Source organism: Primulina eburnea, chromosome 4, assembly GCF_022965805.1.
Source record: "Primulina eburnea isolate SZY01 chromosome 4, ASM2296580v1, whole genome shotgun sequence".
In the NCBI taxonomy this organism is placed as follows: domain Eukaryota; kingdom Viridiplantae; phylum Streptophyta; class Magnoliopsida; order Lamiales; family Gesneriaceae; genus Primulina; species Primulina eburnea.
Window position 1 is genome coordinate 45,145,907 of NC_133104.1, and position 26,356 is coordinate 45,172,262.

Consider the following 26,356-nt stretch of genomic DNA (forward strand, 5'->3'; position numbering starts at 1 on the left):
GAAGATATCTACTTTTAAAACACACAACTTTAATATCATATGTGTATGTAGGTTTTCAACTTCAGAAATCAAACTATTATTCTAATTTTTAAATCATTTTCATCAACTAACAAAAAGTTTTTTTTAATAAATTGTCGCTGAAAAAAATCAACGAAGTGTGTATACAGAGTCAAAATGCATACTGCTTCCAACTTCCAAGTGACCATAATCGATCAAACATGTAGAAAACATAATATAAGCAATAGGCACTATAACATGTCACTGGAAATGTTTTTTTTGTTTTTATTGGATGAAAAAGAAGTTGAGATGTTTAACAGTTATTTACTGTTGTGCAACAATTTGATAAAAAAATTGAGGTGATCAAATATGTATATATAAAAGTGAGTGAAAGAGAGTGTACATGCATGAAAATGAATGAAAGAGTCAATTAAATAAATACAAGGATAACCAATTAAAGATGAGGAAGAGAAAGTGCCACCATGGTACAAATTTAATGATGACACCTAATTAATGAAGACAATAGAGTAAAATCACAATTCAATCTGTATATAGATATAGATTATTATTTTTTGGTTTTGTTTTGACAAATATATCCCTATCTGAACAATATAAACTTTATTTTTAATATTTATATGCGAATAAAAAAATGATTTGCATCTCATTTTGGTTCAATTTCTTTTCAACTTTTTCAGTTTGGATTTATGGTTTTTTCGAGTCACATTAAAGTTAACACCCATATATCAAAATCAGTGACTTGCTGATATATTTTGAACTATATCGTATCTGGTATTATAACGAAAACAAAAAATAAATATGTTGCACCTAAAATATTTTTCACATAGAAATTTTTTGCTAACTCAAAATTTAAATTTTTTTATCACTTTTTGTGCTTCATATATAAATTAATTTATATGTAAGATAATTAAATGAAGAATCAATTATTAATTTTTTAACAGTGGTTCAACATTTATGAGAAAAAAATAGTAATATAAGATAATTTTAAATGAGCGTACTCTATGTTAAATAAAAATATTATAAATTAGTTTGAACATCAAATTTGCTGAGGGAAAAATAATTTGGTCGATCTGATTTAGTTGATATTTTCTTGAAGAAACGTTAATTATCAAATTATAATCGAATGTTTTTTTTATGAAAAACTGGTTGAAGTAGTAATTTAATCAAATTGATTAAATAATAATTCGGGAATTTTAAAAGAAAGATTAAAAGAATAAAATAAAATTTGTGATAATTTATGTTATGCAGTTTTACATAAAAAAGATATAATAATAAATCATTGGCGTAATATTTCAATTAATGAAGATGACATCGTTTCTAGAGTAGATTGTTCGAATGATAAAATTATATGAACAAAAGATATCTACTTTTAAAACACACAACTTTAATATCATATGTGTATGTAGGTTTTCAACTTCAGAAATCAAACTATTATTCTAAATTTTAAATTGTCATTTTCATCAACTAACAAAAAGTTTTTTTAATAAATTGTCGCTGAAAAATATCAATGAAGTGTGGTATACAGAGTTAAAATGCATACTGCTTCCAACTTCCAAGTGACCATAATCGATCAAACATGTAGAAAACATAATATAAGCAATAGGCACTATAACATATGTCACTGGAAATGTTTTTTTTGTTTTTATTGGATGAAAAAGAAGTTGAGATGTTTAACAGTTATTTACTGTTGTGCAACAATTTGATGAAAAAATTGAGGTGGTCAAATATGTATATATAAAAGTGAGTGAAAGAGAGTGTGTATATATAAAAGTGAGTGAAAGAGAGTGTGTATATATAAAAGTGAGTGAAAGAGAGTGTACATACATGAAAATGAGTGAAATAGTCAATTAAATAAATACAAGGATAACCAATTAAAGATGAGGAAGAGAAAGTACCACCATGATACAAATTTAATGATGACAACTAATTAATGAGGACAATAGAGTAAAATCACAATTCAATCCATATATTTATATAGATATAGATAAGAAAAACCTAAAACAAAATATAATATAAAACCTGTTCTTTACTTGCCACAAGAGTGATGGCATGGTATCTATAGTTACTTCAAATATTCATGTAAATATCGTCATTAAACTCACTGATGGACGTAATTAAGGAAAAATCTGAGTTAATAACAACGATTAAATATAAAATTTATTATGGTTTGAACATACTAAAGCAGTAACAGATAAAGATATTATATCCTGCTAATCCACCCGCCGGTTAGATTTGATTTCAAGCCAATTCCTCCAAGTGCGAATTAATGAGCAGTGGAAATGCATTGATTAAAACAGTGTGGGAGATTATCAATTGTCAAAAAATAAATATACTTTTAAACTCCTTGCATATTTGTCTCAGTTTCACTTTTTCCATATGTGGAATATATAATGGTCTCACTTGGCCCACAAGGGCTGAATAATACCAGACTAGAAATCGAAAAAGAAAAATCAGTTATTCCAAAATACAGTGCATTTATCAGCAGAGATTGGTTACATTAATATATAGTCATGCTACATTAAACGCGGGTTGTGCAACAAAAAACAATCATTCAAAATAATGATGATGATGATGATGATGATGATGATGATGAAGTCGAGTAAGACAAAAAAACGTCTTAACAGAATTAATGCATGAAATATGATTTGGTTAGGTTTATAGTTTTAAAACATTTAAATAGTAAGATTGAATCTGCTGCAATTCTTTATGACAACCTTAAAAAGACTCAAGTTTCCAGTAAAGAAGCCTGATACTTTGCCAGAACAAACAGATGCCAAGTTTGCTGAAGGCTTACATCTTCCAGATTCATATACAAAAGAAGCTTCACGCATAGAAAACGTGAATCATGTGGAAACGATCGTGTGTAAACATTAAACACAATGTTCCTTTTGCTGTCTGAAGCAAAGAATTTAGTAGAAAGAATATGTTGTAAGGGACTGAATTCCAAACCTCTTGCAGATTTTTAAACCAAAACCAAAGTAAGGTATATGATTCAACACAGCTTTATTCTTTTCTCATGGCGCTTGTCTCCCTTTCTTTTTCTTCAACAAGTTCTGACATTCTATATAAAGCCTGGAGAAGAACACCAGATTCAGATAAGAAATAGCTAATTGAAAATACCTTTCCGATAGATATGGCTAGCCGGGATGTGTTTCCTTCGACAAAGAATGTTACATTTGCCCCCGAAAAGGTACCACCTACTAAAGCTCAGATCTTCAATGGAGGCGTGCAGGATTACGAAACTGATCAACGTTTAAGGCCGAGCTATGAAATGGAACACAACATTGTCAAGCTCCTTCCATTGGGTGTGCCAGCGCCTGGTAGAGGACAGCTCGTGAAAGGTGGGGGGGGACGTGTCTTCTTTTCTGCTGATGATACTGCACTTACCAAGCAAATTCTCGGAACCCATTCTCCAGAAATTGAAGATTTTGATGTCAAGACAGTTCTTTTCATAGTGGAGGATATCATCCATCTGGCCAAACCTTTGACTGCTGATTCTGCTGCTGTAGGATACAAGAAGTTTCATTTTCCTTACACTTTCTCGTTCAAGAAAGCTTTTTTAAATGATAATGATTCTTTACCTTTTTCACTTGGACATATTCTTTCCTTCTCAGTTGATAACAATTCTCTTGCGTTCTGCTCAAATACAGGTTGCTCCCATTCAAGCCCATTTGGACATGCTTGACAACAAGGTCATCTCCAGTTCCTACCATGATACTGTCACTCAAAGTTCTTACCATGATACGGAAATAGTTAAACTAATGGCATTTCCCATCAACAAGATATCCAATGAGGTATAATAAAGTTCCTAATTTCCCTCAAGAGACGACATTTTGTTGAATTAATTACATGACTCAAAATCACGATGTAACAGATAATATGCAAATGTACTTCTGGAACAGAAGCACACTCCCTAACCATGGACCTCCTAAAATCACTGTCAAACTACCCATGGGATGCCAAGGTGGTCATCACCTTTGCTGCTTTCTCCATCAACTATGGCGAGTTCTGGCTCGTTGAGCAACTTCACACAAAAAATCCACTAGCCAAGAATGTTGCCACACTCAAAGATTTACCCAGCCCAATGGAACATTCCAATGATTTAAGAAAGAAATTTGAGGCGGTAGTTGACCTCTTAAATGCAACTACGAAGATGATCCATTGTATTATAGAATTCAAGGAGCTTCCATCTCTCTACATTAGCCGGGAATCACCAGAAGTGGAGACTGCCACTGCTCATATTCCAATAGCTGTTTATTGGATCATAAGGAGCCTTCTGGCCTCTGCATCAGTGCTCCTGAACCTCATCGGCACTGGTCACGAGTATGATGCTCTTAGTTCTTATTATCTCCCCTTTCTTATCGCTTATAACTGAAACTAACCACTTATTTTCTCAGCGAGAAATCTTTAAAACTGTTTTTTGTTGTATCAAGGTACATCTCGTCAACTGCTGAGTCATGGGAGATATCAAGTTTGGCCCATAAGCTCTCAGTCATGTTGGAGCACCTACAAAAGCAATTGCAGATTTGTAAGGAATTAATCGGTAAGTCACATGTTGATTCGATTTGTCTAATAATAACGGATACTCTGGTAAGGTAACAAAGTTAGTAAATGTAAACAAGGGCAATAGGCTAGAAATATTTTTGTTCACCCTCAAATTCACACATCCGGTCGAACTCGAACCCACAATGTATGTCCTTAAAAACCAAGGCTTGAATATTTGGTTGGTCGCTAACACACCAGAATGATGAAATACTTCAAACTGCACAAAAACAGTAGTATGATACCCACGTCGCATCGATCATATTGTCATGTATATGCAGTTAGGAAGAAGTCTGAAGATTCGTACACTGCATTCAAGAAACTTATAGAGACTGCTCATATTGACAATATGAAAGTACTCAAGGGGATGATTCGTGCCCCAGATGAACAAAGGCCACTATATGATGGTTCTAAAAGATCTAATGTTGGTTCTTTACTTTTACCTGATAAATTTTCAAGATATCTACAACTTAAAACTTTGAGAAGCTAAAGTTCTTTGCGTTACAGGAAAGGATTGATGGACTGAAGGCGAAGTATGTACTACTGCTGATTTCAGATCTCGACCTGCCTCACGAAGAGCTAAACATCCTTCATATGATCTACAACCAACAACAAATGAGGCATGAGTACGAGGTTTTATGGCTTCCCATTGTCAACCGAACTAACTCACTTTCCCAATCACAGGAACTACAATTTAAGGAACTGAAGACCTATAATATGCCATGGTATTCGGTGGACCACCCTTCATTGATTGAACAGGTAGCCATCAGATACATCCAAGAGGTCTGGAAATTTGTCCACATGCCGATGCTCGTAGTATTGGATCCCCAGGGGAAACCATCCAATCTTGATGCTTTACCTATGATGTGGATTTGGGGCAGTTTAGCTTTCCCCTTCACTAAAGCCAGGGAGACGACTCTCTGGTCAGAAAACACCTGGAACATCGAACTGTTAGCAGATTCCATTGATCAACGAATTCCCGACTGGGTATGTGATCACCAAACTACCGTGGATTTATTTTCTATCATGCTATCATATGTCTATATTTGCCACGACATGTCAATGAATGCGATATTCACAAACAACATTCAGAACAAATCCTACATAAGAATCAAAGAAATGTGCGTCTTCTCCTATTCAACACCCCGAAACATGGGTAACTGCACCGCCCCTGTTACATTTTAAAAAAATCATTTGTTCAGTAAGACAAGTACGTAATACCAACCCAACTAGCACTGCACGAAGCTGATCACGGAGATTTCTTTTGGTCTGACAGATCAGGGACAACAGAGTGATATGCTTGTACGGTGGGGAGGACATTGACTGGATCCGTAAGTTTACTGTGTCAACCAGAGCAGTTGCAGGTGCCCTAAACGTACCTCTGGAAATGCTCTATGTGGGCAAGCGCAATCCAAAGGATAAAGTCCGACGGTGCCATGAAGTAATTGATCGGGAGAAACTGAGCCACATCTTCTCACTCAAGGAATATTACGATTATGTCTGGTACTTCTGGGTGAGGCTGTGGAGCATGTGGAACTCCAAGAAAAACACTGCCTTAAACGTGGACAACGACCATGTGATGCAGCAGATCATGGAAGTGCTGGCATTTGACAGCAGTGACGAAGGGTGGGCAGTTTTCAGCCGGGGAAACAATGAGATGACCAAGGGAAAAGGAGACATACTGCTGCCTGTTTTAGATGACTACATTAGTTGGCGGTACAAGGTGGATCATCCCGACAAGTTTATCACCGTGCTGGATGAGGCGATACGTGGTATCCACCGTGAACACCACTGTAACCGCCTGATCCTGCCGGGGCATGCTGGATACATCCCCGAGCAGGTGGTTTGCTCAGAGTGTGGCAAGATCATGGATAAGTACGTCATGTACAGATGCTGCACCGACTAAGGAACCATGATACATCCCTTTTGCTAGGAGAACTTGCTCCGGTTCTTCTACTTGTCCAGAATGATGACAAATCTTCAACTTTAATAACACGTGAGACGATACATTTCACCCTTTTTTTAAGTTGTTTTGCGTACCTTTTGATTTACTTCTCTTGTTAAGGAAACAAATCTGGAGTGTGCTTGTAATAAGGCAATGCCAATTGTATCAGTCAATAAAACTGCATGTATTTGTAAGTTGCACAGTAAATAAAAGAATCCTCCGACTCCCAATAAAATATTCAACATGAAAATTAGTTCCTTTCAATTCATTCAATTCTAGTGCGATACCTCGGGTCAATCTAATTAAAGGAAGACTAATATATAATAAGTATCAACAAGTTTGGCAAGCTTGCCCCAACATCCCCTATAGTTCAGTGGTAGAGCGACAGTCTTGTAAACTGAAGGTCTGTAGTTAGATCCTGCATGGGGCATTTTTCATTCACTATTTTCTGTCTCCTCTCCTTTTGCCTTGTCCCAAAATCAAGAATCTTTTCTAGACCCTCGACCCCGCATAGAGAGATGAATGTTCATATTCCTAATATTCTCTAATTTTGTCTTTTTTAAAAAATATATAACCTATTGAAACTGTTATATAGATAATATGTATTTATTACGGGATTTGTTTATCATAAGCATGTATTCGATGTGACTTGAATATCTGTTAATGCCAATTTGCAAGATTTAACCTCCGCATCTAACTACCCCTTCTAAGGAGTGTAACAATATTGTTGCAACTTGACTAGGTTAAAGTATGAGCCTTTGTCTCCAAGAGCAAGTAGCTCAGAATGCGATCCTTCTTCCACAATTCTACCATTCTTGATCACGGCAATGGAATCAGACATTTGTATAGTCGATAACCTATGGGCGATGACCACACAAGTTCTTCCCACCATCATTTTCTCCAATGCTTCTTGCACTAGATTCTCGGACAAACTGTCCAGTGCACTTGTCGCCTCGTCTAAAAGCAAGATTGACGGATTCTTCAAGATTGCTCGTGCAAGTGCTATCCTTTGCTTCTGTCCTCCCGAAAGTTGAACTCCTCTTTCGCCGCAGAATGTTTTGTATCCATCCTTCATTGAACTGCACGCGAGGGAGAGATAGGTATGATTTAGAGTGCCAATTAATGCGTATCACTTCCCATATTGGTATCTTACCAAATAGAATAAAATGTGTGTGAATGTGACTGATAAATGGAGGTTGAAAAATACCATATGAATTCATCAGCGTTAGCAAGTGCAGCAGCTTCTCTGATTTCAGCTTCTGTTGCATTATCTTTCCCATAAACTATGTTTTCTAGTACGGTTCCCGCGAAAAGAGCCGGTTCTTGACTCACTAATGCAATGCTTGATCTTAAGTCTCTCAAACTGTAATTTCTGATGTCTTTTTCGTCTATCAGAATTGTCCCTTTTACAGGATCGTAGAATCTTTCTATCAGTCCAATCACGGTGGATTTTCCAGAGCCACTCTCTCCAACAAGTGCCATTGTTTTTCCTGCGTCAATCTTGATACTAAGGCCATGAAAGATGAACTGTTCAGGTCTCGATGGATAGTGAAAGTAAACACTGTCAAGTTCTATGGTTCCTTTCAGATTTTTTGTAGCTTCTAGACCTTCAATTTTGTAAGGTTCAATCTCACTTTTTCTGTCTAGAGTTGCGAAAACTGATCTCACAGCATTACTACCTTTTAACAGATCAGATGTCATAGTTCCTGCATCTGCTATCGTTTTACCGGTACTCATCAAGATAAAAAAAGTTAGAAAGAGCTGTTTTACACTAAGTAACCCCTTGTTCATGAGTGTCCCACCGTACCAAAATGTCATAGCTACAGCACCTATGGCTAGGAACTGGGAACTAAAAAGTCCTAAGCCAGAAATCCATGACTGTCTTGTGCTTTCTTTTCGAGGGTTTTTCAGCGTTTCTTCGAATAGTTCAATGATTCTTTTCTGAGATGAAAATGCGGTTATAGTTCTGTGGTTCAATACTGCTTCACTTGCCAGCTGGCTTCCTGAATTCTGTGCGTACTTGGCATTTTCAGACATTTGTTCCATCAAAACTGTTTTGTAATAAAAACTGGCTATAATAAAAGGTTGTATTGCAATCATCACTATGGCGACTTTCCAGGCAATGACTAGTCCAAGAACGAAAGATAGGAAAGCGTTTGTGAATACCTGAACCACTAATGATATCCTGTCTCCAACTAGAGACCTAACCCTGCTCGCTTCGGTAGAGAGACGAGAACAGATGGCAGCACTCGTGTTCTCTTCCCGATCGAACCAGCCAACCTCGAAAGTTAGAATATTTTTCAAAACCCTTTCGCGAACCTTTTTAGTTAACCGTTCTCCCATGATTCCAAAGTTGTAATGCTGGAGCAGGTTAGAAAAGAAGGTGACGACAGCTATATTTAAAAAGATGATACTGTAGAATCTTGTGTCGGACTTTATTTTTGAGTTTTGGTTAGTGAAGTAAGCGGAAACAAGAGCGCCCATGTAGTATGCATTCACTGGCTGAACAGCCCCAAATAAAACAGCTCCTATAGAGCCAAGAAACGCCCTCTTCCACTCTGGTGCATTCATTTCTACTAATCTGTATAGTGAAGGATTAGGGTAAGAAGTCTCTGGTTTTTCATTCCTTTCGAAATGGGAACTAAACGAGGAAGCCGGGCTATTCTGAATTGAAGAAGGAACTAAACTCAAAATCAGTGGTGGTGTGAATCCAGAAGCAGAACTATTCAACGAGCTAGATCTTATATAATGAGGCGATATAGGGCTATGCCTGTGAGGTGTTTTTTTAGCCTCATTTAGCACTACCGATTTCTGTAATCTCACCATTTGACTGTACATTCCACCTTCTCCGCTATTCATTTGCATCAGCTCATCGTGCGACCCTGATTCAACAACCCTCCCCGACTCCAGTACCATAATTTTATCAACATTTCGTATGGTAGAAAGGCGGTGGGCAATGGCAATCGTTGTCCTGCCTTGTGAAGCTTGGTCAATCGCTTCCTGTACCATGCTCTCAGATTGTGCATCTAAAGCACTAGTAGCTTCATCAAGCAAAAGAATCCTTGGATCTCTGAGCAGTGCTCTTGCTATAGCAATACGTTGCTTTTGACCACCTGATAACTGAACACCTAGCTGACCAACCTGAAATTTCGAAACAATACGATCTGTTATGTTGAAATAAACAACCTACTAATCAGATTTCAGCATATGAAATAACTTACTTGAGTGTCGTATCTATCTGGGAATTTGACTATGAAATCGTGGGCATTTGCTGATTTAGCAGCATTTATTACCAGTTCCATTGAAGCATCCTCCTTTCCAAATAGTATATTTTGCTTAACGGATGTGGCAAACAGAATTGGATCTTGATTCACCAATCCAATCTGAGATCTAAACCATTGGACTTGGAGTCTTTTTATTCTGTGTCCATCAAGCAGAATATCTCCTTTTATGGGGTCATAAAACCGTTCGATCAAAGAAACAATTGTCGATTTTCCAGAACCACTTCCACCTACAAGACCAACTTTTTTACCAGGTTTCACCTTAAGATTTAGCCCTCGAAGGATCGGTTCATCCTTTCTTGATGGATAGCTGAAATGAACTTCTCTGAACTCGATTTGTCCCTTTACAGTAGCCAAAATTTTCCCATTCTCGTTTTCAGAGTCTATGTGAGGAATACGTTCAATCATCTCAAAAATACGCTTTGCAGCAGCCGATGCCTCTACTATAAATGGTACATTAGGAAGAGAGGACATACAGGACCTGATGAAATATCAAGACCGTGAATCAACTTGCAAGAGTATATAAACAAAATCTAAATCAGGAGTATATATATAGATTCAAATAATCTAATGCGTAGATTCAAGAAAAAGAGGACTTACAGTCCTCCAAGAATGATACAAATGCCTGCTATAAAAACATGGCCGCCACTTTCGCCCTTTTCGGTTACTAAAAGGCCACCAACCCAAGCTTGAAATGCCCAAGTCACAAAAATCATTCCCATGCTACCTATCATCAAACCCTTCATTAATCCTTGTTTTATTCCAAGATTAGTGCTTTTCTGGAGTGAATGGCTGAACCTTTCAACTGTTTTTAGCTCTCCCACGTAAGAATAAACAGTTCTTATATTTGATATTGCTTGTTCGACAATTCCACCTGCGACCCCATAAGCATCCTTACTCTGGACTCCTGTGTTCATCATTAGCTTTCCGAATCCAACCCCCGGGGCTATAAATCCAATAGCAAATGGAACAGAAGCCAATGCCAGTCGCCAAGAAAGTAGGAATGCAACTAAAAGACCAAATACGAGTGAACAGAGTTGAGCTAGAGAGTTGGGAATCTGCAGCAGAAGAAAATCCTGATTCAACTTTCGTAATATACAATTTAAGATCCAAAAAGCTGAAGAAAACAAAGTTTGAATGAATCATGACCTTGGAAGCTATAACAGTCTTGAATGGAATGCGCATCAGTGGAGATATTTGAGACAGCTTGGAAGCTGGAGAAAGAGTCATCTTGGTTGTCAAAGAAACCGACTTCTTGTCTAAGTATCGACTTCAGGTATTCCATTCTTATTCGAGATGTCTGCCTCTCAGCAGTTTTTGTCCAGCAAAGTCCTTCTGCAAATATAGATTGCAACACAAAAATAACCGCAAATCAAATACCACCAAAGTTAGCTAGTTCCTCAAGCCAACGATGGTTTCTAACTTTCTATATAACCAAAGTATATTTTGCCAACAATTTATCATTTGCGGAGGATCAAATATACCGATAAAACAAGCAAATCCGATCCCAATAGCAACATAAAGTAGCCTCAGCCCATACTGCAAAGGAAAAAAAATGGCAGAAGCTTCAAACTGTGCTGTTTTCCCACATCTCAGTTAAACTGTAATTCCAAATTCTTGTATTAAAAGGTGAAATGTATTATACATGGTTACCTTGTTCACCGCCCCATTAGTAATAGCCCGATCAGCCTTCCCGAATTCATCTATCGCTCCACTCAACGTATACATGGTAATGGGAGAAGCAAAACCTTCTGCAATACTACCCAAAATGCCAAGAAACATCAGTAACTTGTCGACACCATCAGCAAACCGAAAAATCCCCCCTTTCCTCCCCATTTTTTCACTTTGTTAGCCACGAAAATCCCAATTATGACTGATTCTGTTACTTCCCTTTTGTCCCACGGTATGTAAAACAATTTGAACTTTTTCAAGAAGCTCAACTAGGTTTGTTTGTTTCCAATTATACCTACTTGATATCTTTCTTCGTTTCTTTAAATCGATCGGGTGGCTCCAGATTCTGTCCTAGAGCAATTTGTCTTCGATGGGATATTTGATAGGTATGTTTTTTTTTTTTATGTAAACGGCTTGGTACACGGACAAGGCTACATCTAATATGCAGACATCATATCGCATTGGCCTAGCTTCGTGACAAGAGAATCAAAGTAAAAAAAAATTAAAAATAGCATTTGAAATTGTCTTAAAATGGCCGGCCACATCACTGCAACTGCCCCACGAGAAAAATGCTTCGAAATTATATATATAATTTCATCCGACACTAAAACCGAGTTCTTTACATGGGCTAACTTGGAATAAACTGGCCAGCTGTGCTGTACCCCGAAGATAATAAGAACCCAAAAAAACAAAAGAATTCGAGAAGGAACATGTAGTAGATGTAAGCGCCTGTCTCTTCTTGTTTTGAACTTGCTTATGATCATATGCAAGAAACAAACGAACACACGAAAATTGAAATCATATATACAACTCAAGATGTGGTTTCCTAGCTAGCTGCAAGAATGAACGGGCTTAAAAATTTCAAATGGATTACTGTAAGATGCAAATGATTCGATTACTCAGAGAGACGTACCCAATGCTCCCCTTTGATTCCTTCTTTTCTGTAAATTTTCCATTTTATGACGTGTTTGGAAACGGAAGCTTTGACTAAAATATTTCCACATGCTAATAACTCAATCACTAAACCTAAAAAGAAAAATATCATTCGAAAACAGGAAGATTAAGAAATTCAGGCTTCCCATGATTATGGCACTCAACTCTCACAGTGACCCTCGAAATCTCTCTGCTGACGAGATGACAGAGCCTGGGGGCTCAACTAGCTAGTTAAAGCTATTATATTGACTGTTTGCTAGCTGCCAGTTTACGTCTGGCTGTAATTTTGATCGAGTTTCTTGAGAGCTGGTGGCAGAATTAGTCGGAAGCCTAAATTGTATCCATCAGGAAGAGCTGGGCGGCCCAAGTCTACACTGCTCTTGAACACCGCTTTCAAGTAGTGTCACTGACAAAATTAAGGGTTTCGATTGTACAGAAGCTAGCTATTAAGAGGCATGCATGTATGTATGTATGTAGGTGCTGTGACAATAAAAGTTTTGCTTTGCTGCCGTTGATAAAATTTTAGACTGGCCACTCGTATACATCTCATTTAAAAACGGTTTCACCCTTCTTATTACAACTGTCCAGTTACAGGTACACCATCACAAATTTGAGAGAAAAAAAATCTATAATGTGCTAAAGTCTTTTCACTTTAATATAAATTTAGACAGTCTCAGTTTGCCCTATTACACAATTCCATTACCTGACAAAATACAAAACACAGATAAAATGTGTTAAAGGACCATCCTTATTGAGTAAATATCTATGAGCGATCGAAAGTTTATATATAAAATTCAATGCTGTAAGACTTGGTCCGCCTCTACTCAGGCAGAAAAAATTACAAATCTTGGAATGTGATAAATTCGTTTCGGGAAAGGTCATGGCTTCAAAAGTTTGGACTTGTACTATTGACACCTTTATCTGGCATTTTAAAGTGAGACTTGTACCGCTGCGCCACTCCAAACATTCCCAACGTCCCTCCAGTGTGAAGCATTACCACTTTTGCATCGTCTTCCCCGTTCTCAGAAAGTTGTGTAGCAAGCTCCCAAGCCGATAGAGTATATATAGGATCTACAAGAATACCGGTTTGCTGTGCTATTCTTTGGCATTCTTGAACTTCCCCTTCTAATATCTTGCCAAACCTGCAAGGACGCCACAAGTGTGTTGTCATTTGGAGCCATATTTTGGGGACTAGAATGACTGAAAGAAAGACTCGATTACTTTCTTGGTAAGCTCCGTTCCACCCAGTTTACGATTACAAAATCTACTCCACTTCCAGGGGGGTTGTCACCAAGGTAAGATGTAAAGCATGCAAAAAATTCAGATATCAAGTTTCGCTCCATTTTTCTGTATCCGTCAATATCATCAGCCAGCATTATGGCAATAATCTCCCATGGAAGCCTGGTTCTCAAAAATGGCAACCAAAAAGAACCTCGATAAGCTGCTTGTTCTCGACAAATTTGAGTAAAAAATCAACATAATTCGGATAAAGATATAACTTAAATGGTATTAAAAAATAAGGTGGATCAATCACCCTAAACATAACACGCCAAGACCCAAACCAATAGCTGTAGTCCCGCTGCCAGCATCTACAACAATTTTTAGAGCTTGCTTTTTTCCAAACAAATGGTCCTGGGACAAGTACCAAACCAAACGTACAAGTCCTATAGGAACAACGTTTTAATGACATCTCAGCAAAGCGTCTGATAAAATAAGAATGCACTAGAGGACATGTAAAACGTTTGTGCACGCAACTAGGGGAAATTTTTAAATCGACCTGAAAGATATGCTCATTTCTTAAAAGAAAAAAAATCAATAATTGTTCCGAAAAACAATTGGATACCAAGCAATGCTATGGCATCTCCTGCGCCTTCATTGATAATAATAACTTTCCTTGTTTTTTCATGATATTCAACAGCATCTTCTTCTGAGGACTTGTAATTACTAGCCAGATGATATAAGGAGTGATCCTCAAGAAAATCCCTGAGCCAATAAGTAGAGCCATTACAGCCAAGAACCAACTCAGCATGCCTTGTTAGCATTTCTTCTCTCCTAGCGTACATAGATCTTGGAACATAAACAACATTTCCATACAATTTAGAAACCAGATTGTAGCCCGTTAGAATTTCAGGTTCTTCTCCTCTGAGTAACAAGTGAGATTTTAATCCTCTCTCTGCACATGAAACAGCTGCATGTTCATGAAACAAAAGGTTACGACTGTATCATATATGGTTCCAGAAAAACAGCAAAGGATTAAAAATAAAAGCATGGGACATACCTACAGCTGCTGTGTGCGCACTTTGGCAACCGCCACAGGTACCTAAAAGAATCCATTCTGGCATTATCCAATTTTTACAAGTATTTTAAGAAACTGACTTTTTCGGGTGTTTTTAGTTTATTACCAGCAAAATACTCAAGTCACCAAATGATTATTTCATAAATAGTCATCTGCAGCAAAACAAGGAAACAAATGGAAAGCGAAAATTGTCATTGAGTCAATGTGAGTGCCCAAAAAAGCCACATTACTTTTGTTGCTGTTTTTTTTTTTTTTGATAAACTTTTGTTGCCGTTTAAGATTATCAAAACATTAAAATTTACAGATACATAGGCCATGCCAGCAAGATTTATAATCAAAATTCACAACTTAAGGCAGAAAGAGATTAAGAGAGCCACATGGAACTTCAAAAGATCGTGATCTCACCACATCAGTTGCAGCATTATCTTCAAGGACTGGAAGTATTGCGTCTAATTTTCTTGCCTTGTTACCATTCACCAATGGATGTAACAAGTCGTCTCTCACAACATAAAATGATGGAAAAGGGTGACTCTTTTGCATCATCCCTTCACCAAGACAAGGATTTTTGATGTTCTTGAAAGAATTGTTCCCACATAATCCACCTTCCTTTCGATACAAAGTCATTACTTGGTTGATTTTCGTGTCTGGGCTGCTTAAGGCCCACCTTCTGTCAAGCAATTTCGATACAAACTCGTCATTACCCAGATTATGCTTCAAGAAAACACCCTGAATCAAAGGTGCAAAATTTGATTGAGATTATCCTCAAAACTACTCAGCATATAAAATAGACAAGTAGGTGCTGATTGCTAAAGTTTAACAATAGACTTGGCTTATTAAAGAACAAAAATTACAAATGAAATCCGTAGATACTCTAACATGGGAGAGTGAGAGTGAATCTCGCAATTATTTTTATAAATACAAATACTAATACTTCACCATTTAACTCAACAACTAAGGCACCGTAAATTGCAAAAGAAAATTTAAAATGTTTAGGATAAAACTCTTCAAGAAAGATCCCAATTCCCATCGACCAAAAATTATAACTTAAAAACAAAAACAAAACAAAAAGAAAAAGAAAATGCTTCACATAACCAACTCTAAAATTTATACAAAGAAGATTAACAACCGGACTTACAGGATATCTGGGCAGCATCTGAAGTCTCATACTTGGCGTCCGAACATCAATCAAGCGAACGCTGTGTATGAAGACTGACGAGCCGGGCTTCGGCCTCTCTCTAAAGATAAGAGGGACCGTAGTTTCTAAACACGCTGCCTTGCCGGAAAATATATATATTTAAAAAAAAAAGGAGGGGGGGGGGGGGGGGTGCGCCCCCCCCTTGGTGTTTTTAACATATAGTAAGAATAGGCACGTTTTTGGGTAACATGTATAAAATAATGTAAAAGTCCGTTTAGTTTGGTTATAAAACTTGATAGGATTTTATAAATATATAATATTATGATTATTAAAATATTTGAGTAGGTTGAATAAAATAATAACATTTTCCATTTAATTGATTAAATTTTGAATAAAATGACATATTTATTATAAAAGTTCAAAAACCTACCAGAAAAATGTATAACAATATTATTGTAGCCGGATATGTAATTTGCACGTTCTGACTATCTTTTGTACAAGCTAAAATAGTCCTTGTAGATGAGCAGCCCTACACATGAGTTGTTACAAAATGGTGCAGAGTAACCAAATATGTGAGAAAAGGCAATAGGAAACAAGACTCAAACGCCCTCTCGGATGATTCATCTGAGCTCGACCAGATATCATGAATCAACAACCAATAAGCATTATAATGATGAGACAAGTACACGAGTAAAGAGGTCAAATAAGAGTTAAATATAAACCAAAAATGAACCCATCAATGGATAATCACATGGGATCTATGAAATTTTAGCTACTTTCGAATGTCACAGTATATTCCAAGAATACAACGTCCCTAGTATCTATGCTTCACATGGTCAGCGCTTTTCGAAAAATGAAATGCATCATCTTTTCTAGTTATATCATTACCAAAATCCATCGATTTGATCTGCCGTTATTCTCCATGGTCTGGGAATTAGACCAGATGTATACAGCTTAATGTTAGTTCGCAGGTGCCTTAAAATGTATAAAACTTCCCAAACATTTATTCACCTTTGTCTTCATCGGACTCATTACTGGTTATCCACTGTTCAGACTCAGCATCGATATTGATAGCAAGATAATCACTTGAAACCTTTCTCGTAGTCCTTGCATGAGCAGCAGATGGAACAAGAGGAATGGTGTTACTCGTACCACGAGCTCCCTGAAAGTTTAGAAATAACTATCATACACCAATTCACAAAACTGTTTATAATTTGATAAGTAAAATAGCACGATTAGATTATGTTAGCAAGAAATAAATATACATCAAACAGAACTTGCGATCTCTTGTACAAGTTTATCAAGCATGTGCAGTAGCTATCTAGCTCCAGCTACTTTGTTGTCCATCAAATCATCACCCCCGAGCTTCCTCATAATATTATGCATTCAATCTCTACCAACTCATCCATTTACTCTTCCGCTAATTTCTCGTAATCACGTAATCTTCAATTTACCTTTCAGAAATTCAATTTCAAGATTCCAGTTTTCAACGGTTGACTGTAGTTCTTCCTTTTCCAATGACAGGGAGCTTACTTGCTTCATAGGTCCATCAAAACTATCTATAACGTAGAAAAGCTTTGTACATCAGCTGAACCATCCAGCTCCTTGTTTCCAAATTCAAATGCAACATTAGGGACTATAATCCCATTCATCTTATGTAAAACGGATTTTATCTGAGCCACTGATAAGGGACAGTCTTCTAATTCTGAAAGAAAACATGATAGCAGAGAAATAAACAAAAATAAACACAAAATAAGCAGTTAACTGCAGAAAATGACCGTAAGCTAATGTTTTCCCATAATCGAGGATGAAGCACCTTGAAATCTGGATAATGAAGTAGAAAGTTATTCTCTCTTTTCCTCAAGTTATCCTCCTTTTCCTTATAATCATCTAGCTTAAGCTTCATTTCATCACATGAGTTTTGCAGTGCTTCTATATCCGTCTCCAGCATGTATATTTTATCTCTGCAAAGATCTATTTCTTCCATGACTTCATCACAGCTTAACTTGGATTCTTGCAAGTTCTTCTGCATATCCTCGGTCACACTCGTCAACTTATTTATGACATCCAGAAAAAGTTCATCTAGATCTTGACTGTGTCTAGAAGCATGCGACAACATTTCGGCTGTCTTCATATGGTCACTGGCAATTCGTGCAGAGGCGTCACCACCGAATTTTCCCAAATCTATGGACATTTTATCATCAAACTTTTCGAATTTGAGGATAGAAATCAGTTTTGATAGATTTTTCTGCACATTAAAATCCACTTCATGAACGGCGTCAGTACAAGAAGACGATAGATTTCTTATATCACTTTCCAACAATGCTATAATATCCTCCTTCCTTTCCTTATCTGCCTCCATCTCCTTCACTTGTTGTTTTAGAGATTTTATGTACTCTGTTGAACTATTTATTCCACCTTTTGTTATGTGTAATCCATTCAACAGCACTGCAATGGATTCATCCATACACGAAGAGAGAATTTTTACTTTATCGGCTAGTATCTTGTCTTTAAGACTAAATCTTTCAATCATCTTCTCAATAAGATACGTGATATTCTCAGAATCTGCTGCATTTATCTCGTCAATCAACAACTTACTCATATTCAAAGCACCATCTGAGCTGGATGATTCGGTCAAAATACAATAAGTATCCTACAAAAAATTGAGGAAAATACTGAGAGACCATCAGATGAGAAAATGCATGAGATGGGAGGAAATAAGTTAGACGGTTAACATTAACTTGTATTTCTACATTTAGGGTAAAATTCAGTAAGAGTATATAGAATTGCATAGCACACTGAAAAAGAGTAACCATAAAGCGATATACACATTCAAACAACTATCGTACCTCCATGATTGAACAACAGCCTTGCAGCACTTCTGGATCCATTCCCTTGAAAATATCCCTCATTTCATTAAGAAGAATTTCCATGTCTTTCAGGCTCTCAATTTTTTTTGTGAAACATTCTTCTAACAAGTTTGACAGCACCTCCACTTTCTGAAGCCATTGAAGATTGTTCAGCTGATCCAGTAGCTCCAGAGGCAAAATCTCCTTGCCTCTACGCATTCCAGACAAATCTTCCATGCAAGAATTCAACTTAGAGGTAAGACCTAAGATCTCTTTCTCAACATTTTTATTTTCTTGAACAAGATCTGCCATGTCATTCTCTGCATGTATTAATGCATCTAGAAGCGATTTAATTGTTGTGGTGGCATCAGCCAGCTTGCTAGCCTGAGATTCAGCCTCTTCTTTTAACTTCTTTACCTCATTATAACAAGCTCTATCAACTTGTAACTTGCTGTTTTCTTCAGTTAGCAAGAAAATATTCTTCTGTGCCTCAGAAAATGCAGTTTCAAGGCCCTGTATAGTTTTATAAGCATCAGCAAGTTCACTAATATGAACATAAAATTCCTCCTTCAATTTCTCTAGCCGCTCTTCAGCCAGTGTGCTTCTTTCTACTGCTGCGTCTCTATTATTCATCAACTGGGAAATATTGTTCTCTGCCAGTGACAAAGCATCTTCGAGTGCTCTTCTACTCAAAGAAACCTCTTCAAATCTGCTTGTCTGAGACGAGGCTTCCTCTTTTGTCTTCTGTAGTTCTTCCTCGAGGAGTGTCTTAGAAACTGCAAATTCTTTCTTCTCATCCAAGAGCAGAGATATGTTATTTTTTGCCATGGTTAAGGCAACTTCAAGTGTTTCAGTCATTGTCTGGGCTTCAAAAAACTTACCTGCCAACGAACTTGCTTCATCCTTTACTTTGATCAATTCTTGTTTCATTTCCATCTTTGCAATTTCACGCTCATTAAGATATCCAACAAACCATTTCAACTTTTCTGCAAGCCCTTCAAAAGCCAAATTAGCTGTAGTAGTGGTGCCTTCAATAGACCCTATGACTCTTTGAAGCATATTGCTACTCTCTGCTAAAAACTTCTCAAGTTGGTCAGCACGCTCCTGTGTAGCAACAAGATCAATCTCTAACTGAGAAATCTGATTCGTGTCAAGTGACAACTTAGTGATCTGATCTTGGCATTCATTATAAACGGATAGGTTCAGCTCTAGTTCAGATTTCAACCTATCAATTTCAGTGTTCTTTTCATTTAGAGCTGCTTTCAGATTTTCTCTTTCTTGGAAAAGGCCCTTGCCTTTCTTGACAGCCATAGATAACTTCTCCCTTAGAATGGATCATTTCTCCTCCAACTGTTCATGGCTTTTCTACATCACGGATTTCTCGTCCTGAAGTGCATTAAGTTCTTGAGTTATCTCTTGTGATTCATTTGACAGCCAATTCACTTCCAATCCATCCAACACATATTCCTCAACAATTAGCTCATAAAGCCTTGTTTCCTGCTCTCTAATATACAGAAGACTCTGGAACCTTTCCAACATTCTGGCTTCAATTTGCAACGATTTGAGGTGATGTTTCTTTTCTTCAATCTTTGCAAGGCAATCAACAATCGTGGTGGTCATATCAGACTGCTCAGTGAGAACTTCTTGCTGACCTACATTTGCAAGCCCAGATGCCTCGAGTAACATACTAACTATTTGATCCATCTCCAGGGAGAGGCGATATTCCCTTTGAACAACAAGTTCATATTTGTTTCTCAATCCCTCCAACTCCATTTGAAGATGGTTCTTTTTTATAGACTCTACTAACAGTGACTCATTAATGTAATCGATTGAATGATTAGTAGTTTCCCTTGCTTTAGCAGGCTCATTTTGTGACTTTTCCAGCGCTTCATATTTGTTTCTATAGTCCTCAAAAACTGGTTGAAGATTGCCCTTTTCCTGCATTTCAGCCAAAAATAAAGTGGTGAGGCAATAAATCTCCACATTTGCTGCTGCCCTTGTTTCAGGTATCTCGTATTTTAACTTCAAAGCTTCTTCTAAGGATAGATGATATGACTCCACAAGCCAATGGACTCGGGCATCTAATTCATTAGAAACAACTGTTTCTGGAATGTAAAAACAGATAATTCATTGGTCAGTTTATGGTATTGAAGAGATGAAGCCTGCAGTGATTTGTTCTCATTCACAAGCCATCTTACTTGCTCAAAAAGATCTGTTGACTGAAATTCGCTCATTTCCACACCCTCCCATAATATTTCTCAAAACTTCTGAAGTATCGTGTCCCTTTCTTCAAGAGATTCCTGAAGGGAAGCTGCAGCCTCTAGAACACCCGATTTTTCCTGCAGTTCAATCATGCATTTTTCCAAGTCGCTTGTTTTCTCTGTCAATTATAGCTTCAGTGAGTCTCTCTGCTGTGCCAAAGCCTTTCCTTTTGTCACAGCCATGGTAAGCTTCTCTTTGGTGTTAGCATACCTGTTCTTCTCCTGTTCCAATCCGGCAATCAGTTTTTTAAATTTCTGTACTAGCATTCTCAGCAATCGATTTCTGTTTATTCAGTTGCTCACGTGATTTCCTATTTTCATCTTCCAAATATCGCACATTTTGGAATAAATTCTATTCATTTCTTCTAAGTTCAAATATTTTATCATGAATAATGACAAAAGTTTCAACTTCCTCCACCATGCTGATGTTCGATCCAACCACTGTCAAACATGCCCTTAGTTGGTCCATTTCAGGAAGGAAGAAATGACTTCTCAACACTTGACAATTTTTCTGCATTTGCTTCTTCCAACAGCTCTTCTTGATGGAGAGTCGTTGAGAAGGAAGATAATATCCTGTTTACAGTTTCCTCGATGTTCTTGTCCTTCTCAAGCTCGGATTCGCGTAACTGGGACTGCATAAAATTGCTTGATTGAAATAACTCAGAAACTTTTGCATTGAGAAAATCAATTTCCTGATATTTTTTAAGCAGCATGGAATGGAGTTCTTTAACTTTTTCCTCATTCTGAGACCGTTCATCCAAAGCATGGCAAATTTCTGTCATAAATGCTTTTCGTTCTTTCTGCGTGGAAAATAGAGTTGATGTTCAGTTTAACTAAACACACAAATAGATTAAAAGAAGTAGTGATCATCCAGGAGAGAACCTCTTGATTTCGAGCGGATTCGTCTTTCTCAGCAATACTCTATTCAAGCGTATCGTGCAGCAGTTCCATCTCAGCCATCAAATGTTGGGCATTGATGTCACTATCAGATTCTTGAAAACCATTATCCTGCATATTCTTCTTCTCCACGGATTTCTGTTCTGATTCTGAATTTTTTATCTCAGTCATACAATCAACGAACATATCCTCTCGTCCCCCATCCTCTGCTGTTCTCATCTCATTCGTTCCATTTTTCAAATAATTTAAGGCCACATTGGTTAAGCCTCCATAAAACACCTGCATATAAAGACATTTCCAGTGCAGAGTAAGGCAACAAACATTTTTCTATATTTCATCCTTTTTCAAAGTTAATCAAATGGTATTAGCAACAAAAAAATGATGTTTACAAGAGATATATCAAAACATTCCACCAAAAATTAATATGCATTCAACAATATATATAGAATTTCGGCACATAACATAACCACAACAGCAGACAAATTTATGTGAACCTCAATAAGCAACTAACACATGCCCACATCAAGAAACCAATGAAGAAACAATATAGAGAATCATTCTTTAATTGAATTAACATGCCTTGTCCCGACGACCTCTCTAGACACACTGGTCGAAATTCATCTATTTTAACACGGATTAAGATTTTGCTATCCAATTATATGTTTTTCTTTCTGTCTCAAACTTAAAAGCTACCTGAAATGTGAGTCATCTTCATCTATGAAAGACTTAAGGCCTATATCACTTTGCAACGTACTCTACAAGGCAGTAGCGAAAGCTCTCGCTAACCGGATGAAGGGTGTTCTACCAGATATTATATCCAAGTTCCAGTATGCTTTTATCAAGGGAAGGGTTATAACAGATAATGTGATCTTGGCTTTCGAAACTTTACACTCCATGAATCGAAAAATCAAGGTAAAAGAGGGGATGTCGCCTTGAAGATCGATTTCAGTAAAGCCTATGATCGCATTGATTGGGGATTCCTAAAACATATCATGCTTCGGATGGGGTTCTGTAATAGCTGGGTGAACTACATAATGTTGTGCATCACCTCGGTTTTCCTACACAATCAAAGTTAACAACAATAAGGTCGGACCAATCAATGCGAAGAGAGGTCTCAGACAGCACCGTATCTCTTTGTGATCTGCGCTCATGGACTTAATTAACTTATGTCCAAAGCTGAAGCAAGGGGAGCTATTCATGGGGCCAAAGTCTGTGGGAGAGCACCTCCCATATCTCACCTTATGTTTGCTGATGACTGTATTCTCTTCTTTAGAGCAGAAGCCGAGGAGAGTAATCAAATTGTGGATATTCTGAAGACATTCGAAGCCGCCTCTGGGCAGGCTATTAATCTGAATAAATCAGGCATAAGTTTTAGCCGCAATGTCTCTCCAGCGACCCAGGCTGATATCTCCGCACATCTGGGAGTTTAGAATCCACTAAACACAGGGAAATACCTAGGGCTTCCATCCCTCATAGGTAGCAAGAAGAGGGCTATTTTTGCTTACCTCAAAATCGATTATGGAAGAGGATCCAGGGGTGGAACGGTCGCCACATTTCCAAGGCAGGGAAAGAAGTATTGATCAAGTCAGTTGCTCAAGCCATCCCGTCCTATTGTATGCAAATCTTCCTTCTACCAGTCTCTTTAGCCGACGAGCTTCAAAGAATGATGAACTCTTATTGGTGGGGAGCGAGAGGAAATTCTCGTGGAATTAGATGGACTAAGTGGGATCAACTGTGTGTGAAGAAGAAGAATGGCGGCATGGGTTTTCGTAATCTTCATGGTTTCAATCTCACGATGTTGGGCAAGCAAGGGTGGAACATCCTCTCCAGTCCCAAATACTCTAGTATCCCAAGTTCTCAAAGAAAAATATTTTCCAGATAAAGATTTCTTGAAAGCATCCTTAGGGTCTAATCTAGCTTTATATGGAGGAGTATTTGGTGCTCGTAGGCCTTACTTCGGGGAGGTTATCGTTGGAGAATCGGAGACGGCAGCAACATTTCCGTCTGGACAGAGCCTTGGCTGCGCAATAACACAAAACCTCGGGTGGAATCTCGAATAATTTCGGGTTTAGAATCTCTGAAGGTGGCTGATCTTATGATACCATTGACCCGAGAATGGGACATTGATTTTATCGAACAAAACTTCTGCGACAGTGACATTGCAGAGATTACAGTTATTCCTCTCATAACTCACACCCATGATCTGCGCATATGGAGCCACAGCAGAGACGACAATAACACAGTGATATCGGGATACCACCTTGCCATGAATACCATATACACAGGAAGAGGAAACGCAGTGGCTGGCGAATGGGACAAGTTATGGGACCTCAATATCCCACCCAAGGTAAAAAAACCTTGCGTGGCATACGGTGCATAACTGGCTTCCTACCAGAATAAATCTCCAAAGCAAGCGAGTGATGGTCTCGTCCACATGCGCTAATTGCGACTCCATGTTAGAACAACCTTGGCACTTGTTCTATACATGCCAATTTGCTCAAGCATGTTGGGAGATATCGGATGTGAAAAATGAGATCAACCAAAGCCCCGCCGAGTTAGAGAGTTTTGCGGAGTGGTTCTTCCACATTCTGGGAAAGCTGGATATGGAGAGGAGACAGAGTTTCGTCATGACGCTTTGGGGAATTTGGCACTCACGTAACGAAAGGGTGTGGAACAACACTTCTCCTTCTGCAAATTGGACAATGTCTCATGCAAATGACACGCTTAAAGAATGGTTAGCAGTAAGAATGGCCTAACCACACCTAAACAAGCAACAGAATTTGGGCTCAAATGTTATCTGGAGGAAGCCTTTGGAAAAATTCCTCAAGTGCAACGTGGATGCGGGATTTGACACCGAAAAAAGATCCTTTGCGGTGGGTATGGTGGTCAGGGACTTCAATGGCTCCTTCATAATATGCAAAACGAGCCTGCACCATGGAACCGCACTGGTAAAGGAAGCAGAAGCTCTTGCAATCCATGAGGCTCTGTCTTGGATTAAAGGAATGGGCCATGATAAAGTAATAGTGGAATCGGACTCCAAGACATCAGTAGATGCTATCCATTCAGAAGCACCAGACCTCACAGAATTCGGACTCATTACTACAGCTTGTAGAGTGCTTAGCAGAAGCCCGAGCTCGATAAAAATCGATTACATTAAGAGACAAGCAAATAGAACCGCTCACTCATTAGTCAAAACGGCCCTTCAACAAGCTTGTTTTGGTATTTCTTATATAGTTCCTACCTCTATTAGTTCCATCATTATGGATTAATGTAGGGTTCCTAACGAAGTTCAATAAAATGCAGTTTGAGTTTCAAAAAAAAAAAGGCATGTTTACTAATCATTACACACAAATGAAAAAACCACCGACGGAATCGCATGTTACACAGTTTTCACGATCTGCCAAACTAGAAAGAGATCAAAAGAACCAATCAGAATTGATAAAAAAAAATATTGAACTAATGTGCAAACACACACACCTATACACTCATACACATGCATGCATACAAGATAAAACCAGGAAAAAAAACGAATGAAAACCAAATTAAGTAGAATAACAGATTTTACTTTGGAATTGTTAATGGGTTTTTGTTGAAGAAGAGTTACAAGGTCCGTCGGATTTTGCAGCGGTGCAAAACACTGTAAAGATGGTGCATTTATTCAGTTACTCTATCAGCCTTCACAGGGAACACAAGCTGACCGTGATTAATTTGCTCATACGACGTCGCATTTGTGAAGCCAAACAATTTGTTTTCTCTTTTCTTCAAGGATGACATCCTGTGAACAAAAAGTCAAAAGACCCGACCCGTATGTAGGATGTGGATCTACATGCTTGTAAATGGGCTCAACCAAATTGGTTACTTTGCAACATTTATATACCTTTTGGGCTAACAAGGCTGACTACTCATCAGTGTTGGATAGTAGTTAACTTAATTAAATGGAAAAATATCAATTTTAATAGAAAATATATTTGCATAATCATCTACTTTCAAAATCATATCATAACACTCTTCTTACATGATTATCCACACAACAACTACTTCGTTGAATCTTTCATTTGACAAGATGGTTAGTTAAAGTTAAAACTTCATAAAGAGTCAAGTGTTGTCTCGTTAAAACATTGACAATAAAACCGAGCGGGAAAAATTTGAGCGAATATTCTCCTTGTATGTTCTCTTGACGATAGACGCATCTCATTAAAATATTACTAAGAAAAATCCGATAAGACAAAACCCGATGAAGTAAAATAGTATGGCATCTCTTACTTCTTGCTAACCGCCTCCTTAAAACTTTGTTATGAAAAATTGCTTGGGGATATTATTCAACAAATAATAACGAGTATAGTTTGGATTATCTTAATCCTCATAGTGACTTTTGTTATTTTATTGAAAACATAATATTTGAGCTAGAATCTAATTTCATTTGATAATTCAAAATATTTATGGATTTTTATTTGTGTATCATTGTTTTAATCACACACATCCACGAGAACATTTTCTCATAATCGACAACCATGCATATATGATGAATTTT

The 26,356-nt window shown here is 37.6% G+C and overlaps 5 protein-coding genes across 10 annotated transcripts; 2 read left to right on the forward strand and 3 right to left on the reverse strand.

Annotated features, from left to right (window-relative positions):
- The first annotated feature begins 3,091 nt into the window (after positions 1-3,091).
- Positions 3,092-6,722, forward strand: LOC140829535 (protein SIEVE ELEMENT OCCLUSION B-like). The gene is made up of 7 exons (XM_073192830.1): positions 3,092-3,520; positions 3,666-3,809; positions 3,890-4,338; positions 4,449-4,558; positions 4,839-4,981; positions 5,065-5,544; positions 5,834-6,722. Exons 1-7 carry the CDS (start codon positions 3,149-3,151, stop codon positions 6,461-6,463), a joined length of 2,328 nt encoding a protein of 775 aa, XP_073048931.1. The 5' UTR covers positions 3,092-3,148; the 3' UTR covers positions 6,464-6,722.
- Positions 6,723-7,120: 398 nt separating this feature from the next.
- LOC140829536 (ABC transporter B family member 15-like) lies at positions 7,121-12,097 on the reverse strand. Its single transcript, XM_073192831.1, is given in 8 exon segments — positions 7,121-7,581; positions 7,710-9,643; positions 9,724-10,264; positions 10,384-10,841; positions 10,933-10,950; positions 10,952-11,118; positions 11,268-11,322; positions 11,437-12,097. Coding segments are annotated over 8 exon segments (3,729 nt in total). The 5' UTR covers positions 11,620-12,097; the 3' UTR covers positions 7,121-7,208.
- An 845-nt stretch (positions 12,098-12,942) lies between these two features.
- LOC140829537 (D-cysteine desulfhydrase 2, mitochondrial-like) lies at positions 12,943-15,986 on the reverse strand. 3 transcript variants are annotated; one of them, XM_073192834.1, is made up of 7 exons: positions 15,819-15,986; positions 15,084-15,409; positions 14,666-14,703; positions 14,231-14,575; positions 13,922-14,051; positions 13,609-13,788; positions 13,152-13,529 (listed from the first exon to the last, which is right to left on the reverse strand). In XM_073192834.1, the coding sequence occupies exons 1-7, from the start codon at positions 15,846-15,848 to the stop codon at positions 13,274-13,276; spliced, it is 1,305 nt and encodes a 434-aa protein (XP_073048935.1). In that variant the 5' UTR covers positions 15,849-15,986; the 3' UTR covers positions 13,152-13,273. The 3 variants fall into 3 exon arrangements, with proteins under 3 accessions (XP_073048934.1, XP_073048935.1, XP_073048933.1); XM_073192833.1 differs by lacking the exons at positions 15,084-15,409; positions 15,819-15,986 and adding an exon at positions 12,943-13,090 and having other exon boundaries at positions 13,303-13,529; positions 14,666-15,032; XM_073192832.1 differs by lacking the exon at positions 15,819-15,986 and having other exon boundaries at positions 14,666-14,835; positions 15,089-15,228.
- A 543-nt stretch (positions 15,987-16,529) lies between these two features.
- LOC140829538 (trans-Golgi network-localized SYP41-interacting protein 1-like) lies at positions 16,530-22,319 on the reverse strand. Of its 4 annotated transcripts, none has more exons than XM_073192835.1 (4): positions 21,811-22,319; positions 18,668-21,728; positions 17,635-18,471; positions 16,530-16,980 (listed from the first exon to the last, which is right to left on the reverse strand). In XM_073192835.1, exons 2-4 carry the CDS (start codon positions 19,976-19,978, stop codon positions 16,822-16,824), a joined length of 2,307 nt encoding a protein of 768 aa, XP_073048936.1. In that variant the 5' UTR covers positions 19,979-21,728; positions 21,811-22,319; the 3' UTR covers positions 16,530-16,821. The 4 variants fall into 4 exon arrangements, 2 of the variants coding, with proteins under 2 accessions (XP_073048936.1, XP_073048937.1); XR_012117485.1 differs by having other exon boundaries at positions 16,847-16,980; positions 17,096-18,471; XR_012117484.1 differs by having other exon boundaries at positions 16,849-16,980; positions 17,112-18,471.
- A 1,926-nt stretch (positions 22,320-24,245) lies between these two features.
- Positions 24,246-25,094, forward strand: LOC140830366 (uncharacterized). The gene is made up of 2 exons (XM_073193633.1): positions 24,246-24,566; positions 24,654-25,094. Exons 1-2 carry the CDS (start codon positions 24,246-24,248, stop codon positions 25,092-25,094), a joined length of 762 nt encoding a protein of 253 aa, XP_073049734.1.
- Positions 25,095-26,356: the final 1,262 nt, after the last annotated feature.

Coding starts and splice junctions, on each gene's coding strand:
- LOC140829535 (XM_073192830.1), top strand. CDS start 3,149: ATGGCTAGCCGGGATGTGTTTCCTTCGACAAAGAATGTTACATTTGCC. Junction 4,339..4,448: donor CTCATCGGCACTGGTCACGA/GTATGATGCTCT, acceptor TGTTGTATCAAG/GTACATCTCGTCAACTGCTG. Junction 4,559..4,838: donor GATTTGTAAGGAATTAATCG/GTAAGTCACATG, acceptor ATGTATATGCAG/TTAGGAAGAAGTCTGAAGAT.
- LOC140829537 (XM_073192834.1), bottom strand. CDS start 15,848: ATGAGACTTCAGATGCTGCCCAGATATCCT. Junction 14,576..14,665: donor TGCGCACACAGCAGCTGTAG/GTATGTCCCATG, acceptor ATGAACATGCAG/CTGTTTCATGTGCAGAGAGA. Junction 13,530..13,608: donor GAACGGAGCTTACCAAGAAA/GTAATCGAGTCT, acceptor GCGTCCTTGCAG/GTTTGGCAAGATATTAGAAG.
- LOC140829538 (XM_073192835.1), bottom strand. CDS start 19,978: ATGGCTGTCAAGAAAGGCAAGGGCCTTTTCCAAGAAAGAGAAAATCTG. Junction 18,472..18,667: donor GCTGTTGTTCAATCATGGAG/GTACGATAGTTG, acceptor AATTTTTTGTAG/GATACTTATTGTATTTTGAC. Junction 16,981..17,634: donor TTCATTATCCAGATTTCAAG/GTGCTTCATCCT, acceptor CTAAACTTTCAG/GGAGCTCGTGGTACGAGTAA.
- LOC140830366 (XM_073193633.1), top strand. CDS start 24,246: ATGGTCTCGTCCACATGCGCTAATTGCGACTCCATGTTAGAACAACCT. Junction 24,567..24,653: donor CGCTTAAAGAATGGTTAGCA/GTAAGAATGGCC, acceptor AAATTCCTCAAG/TGCAACGTGGATGCGGGATT.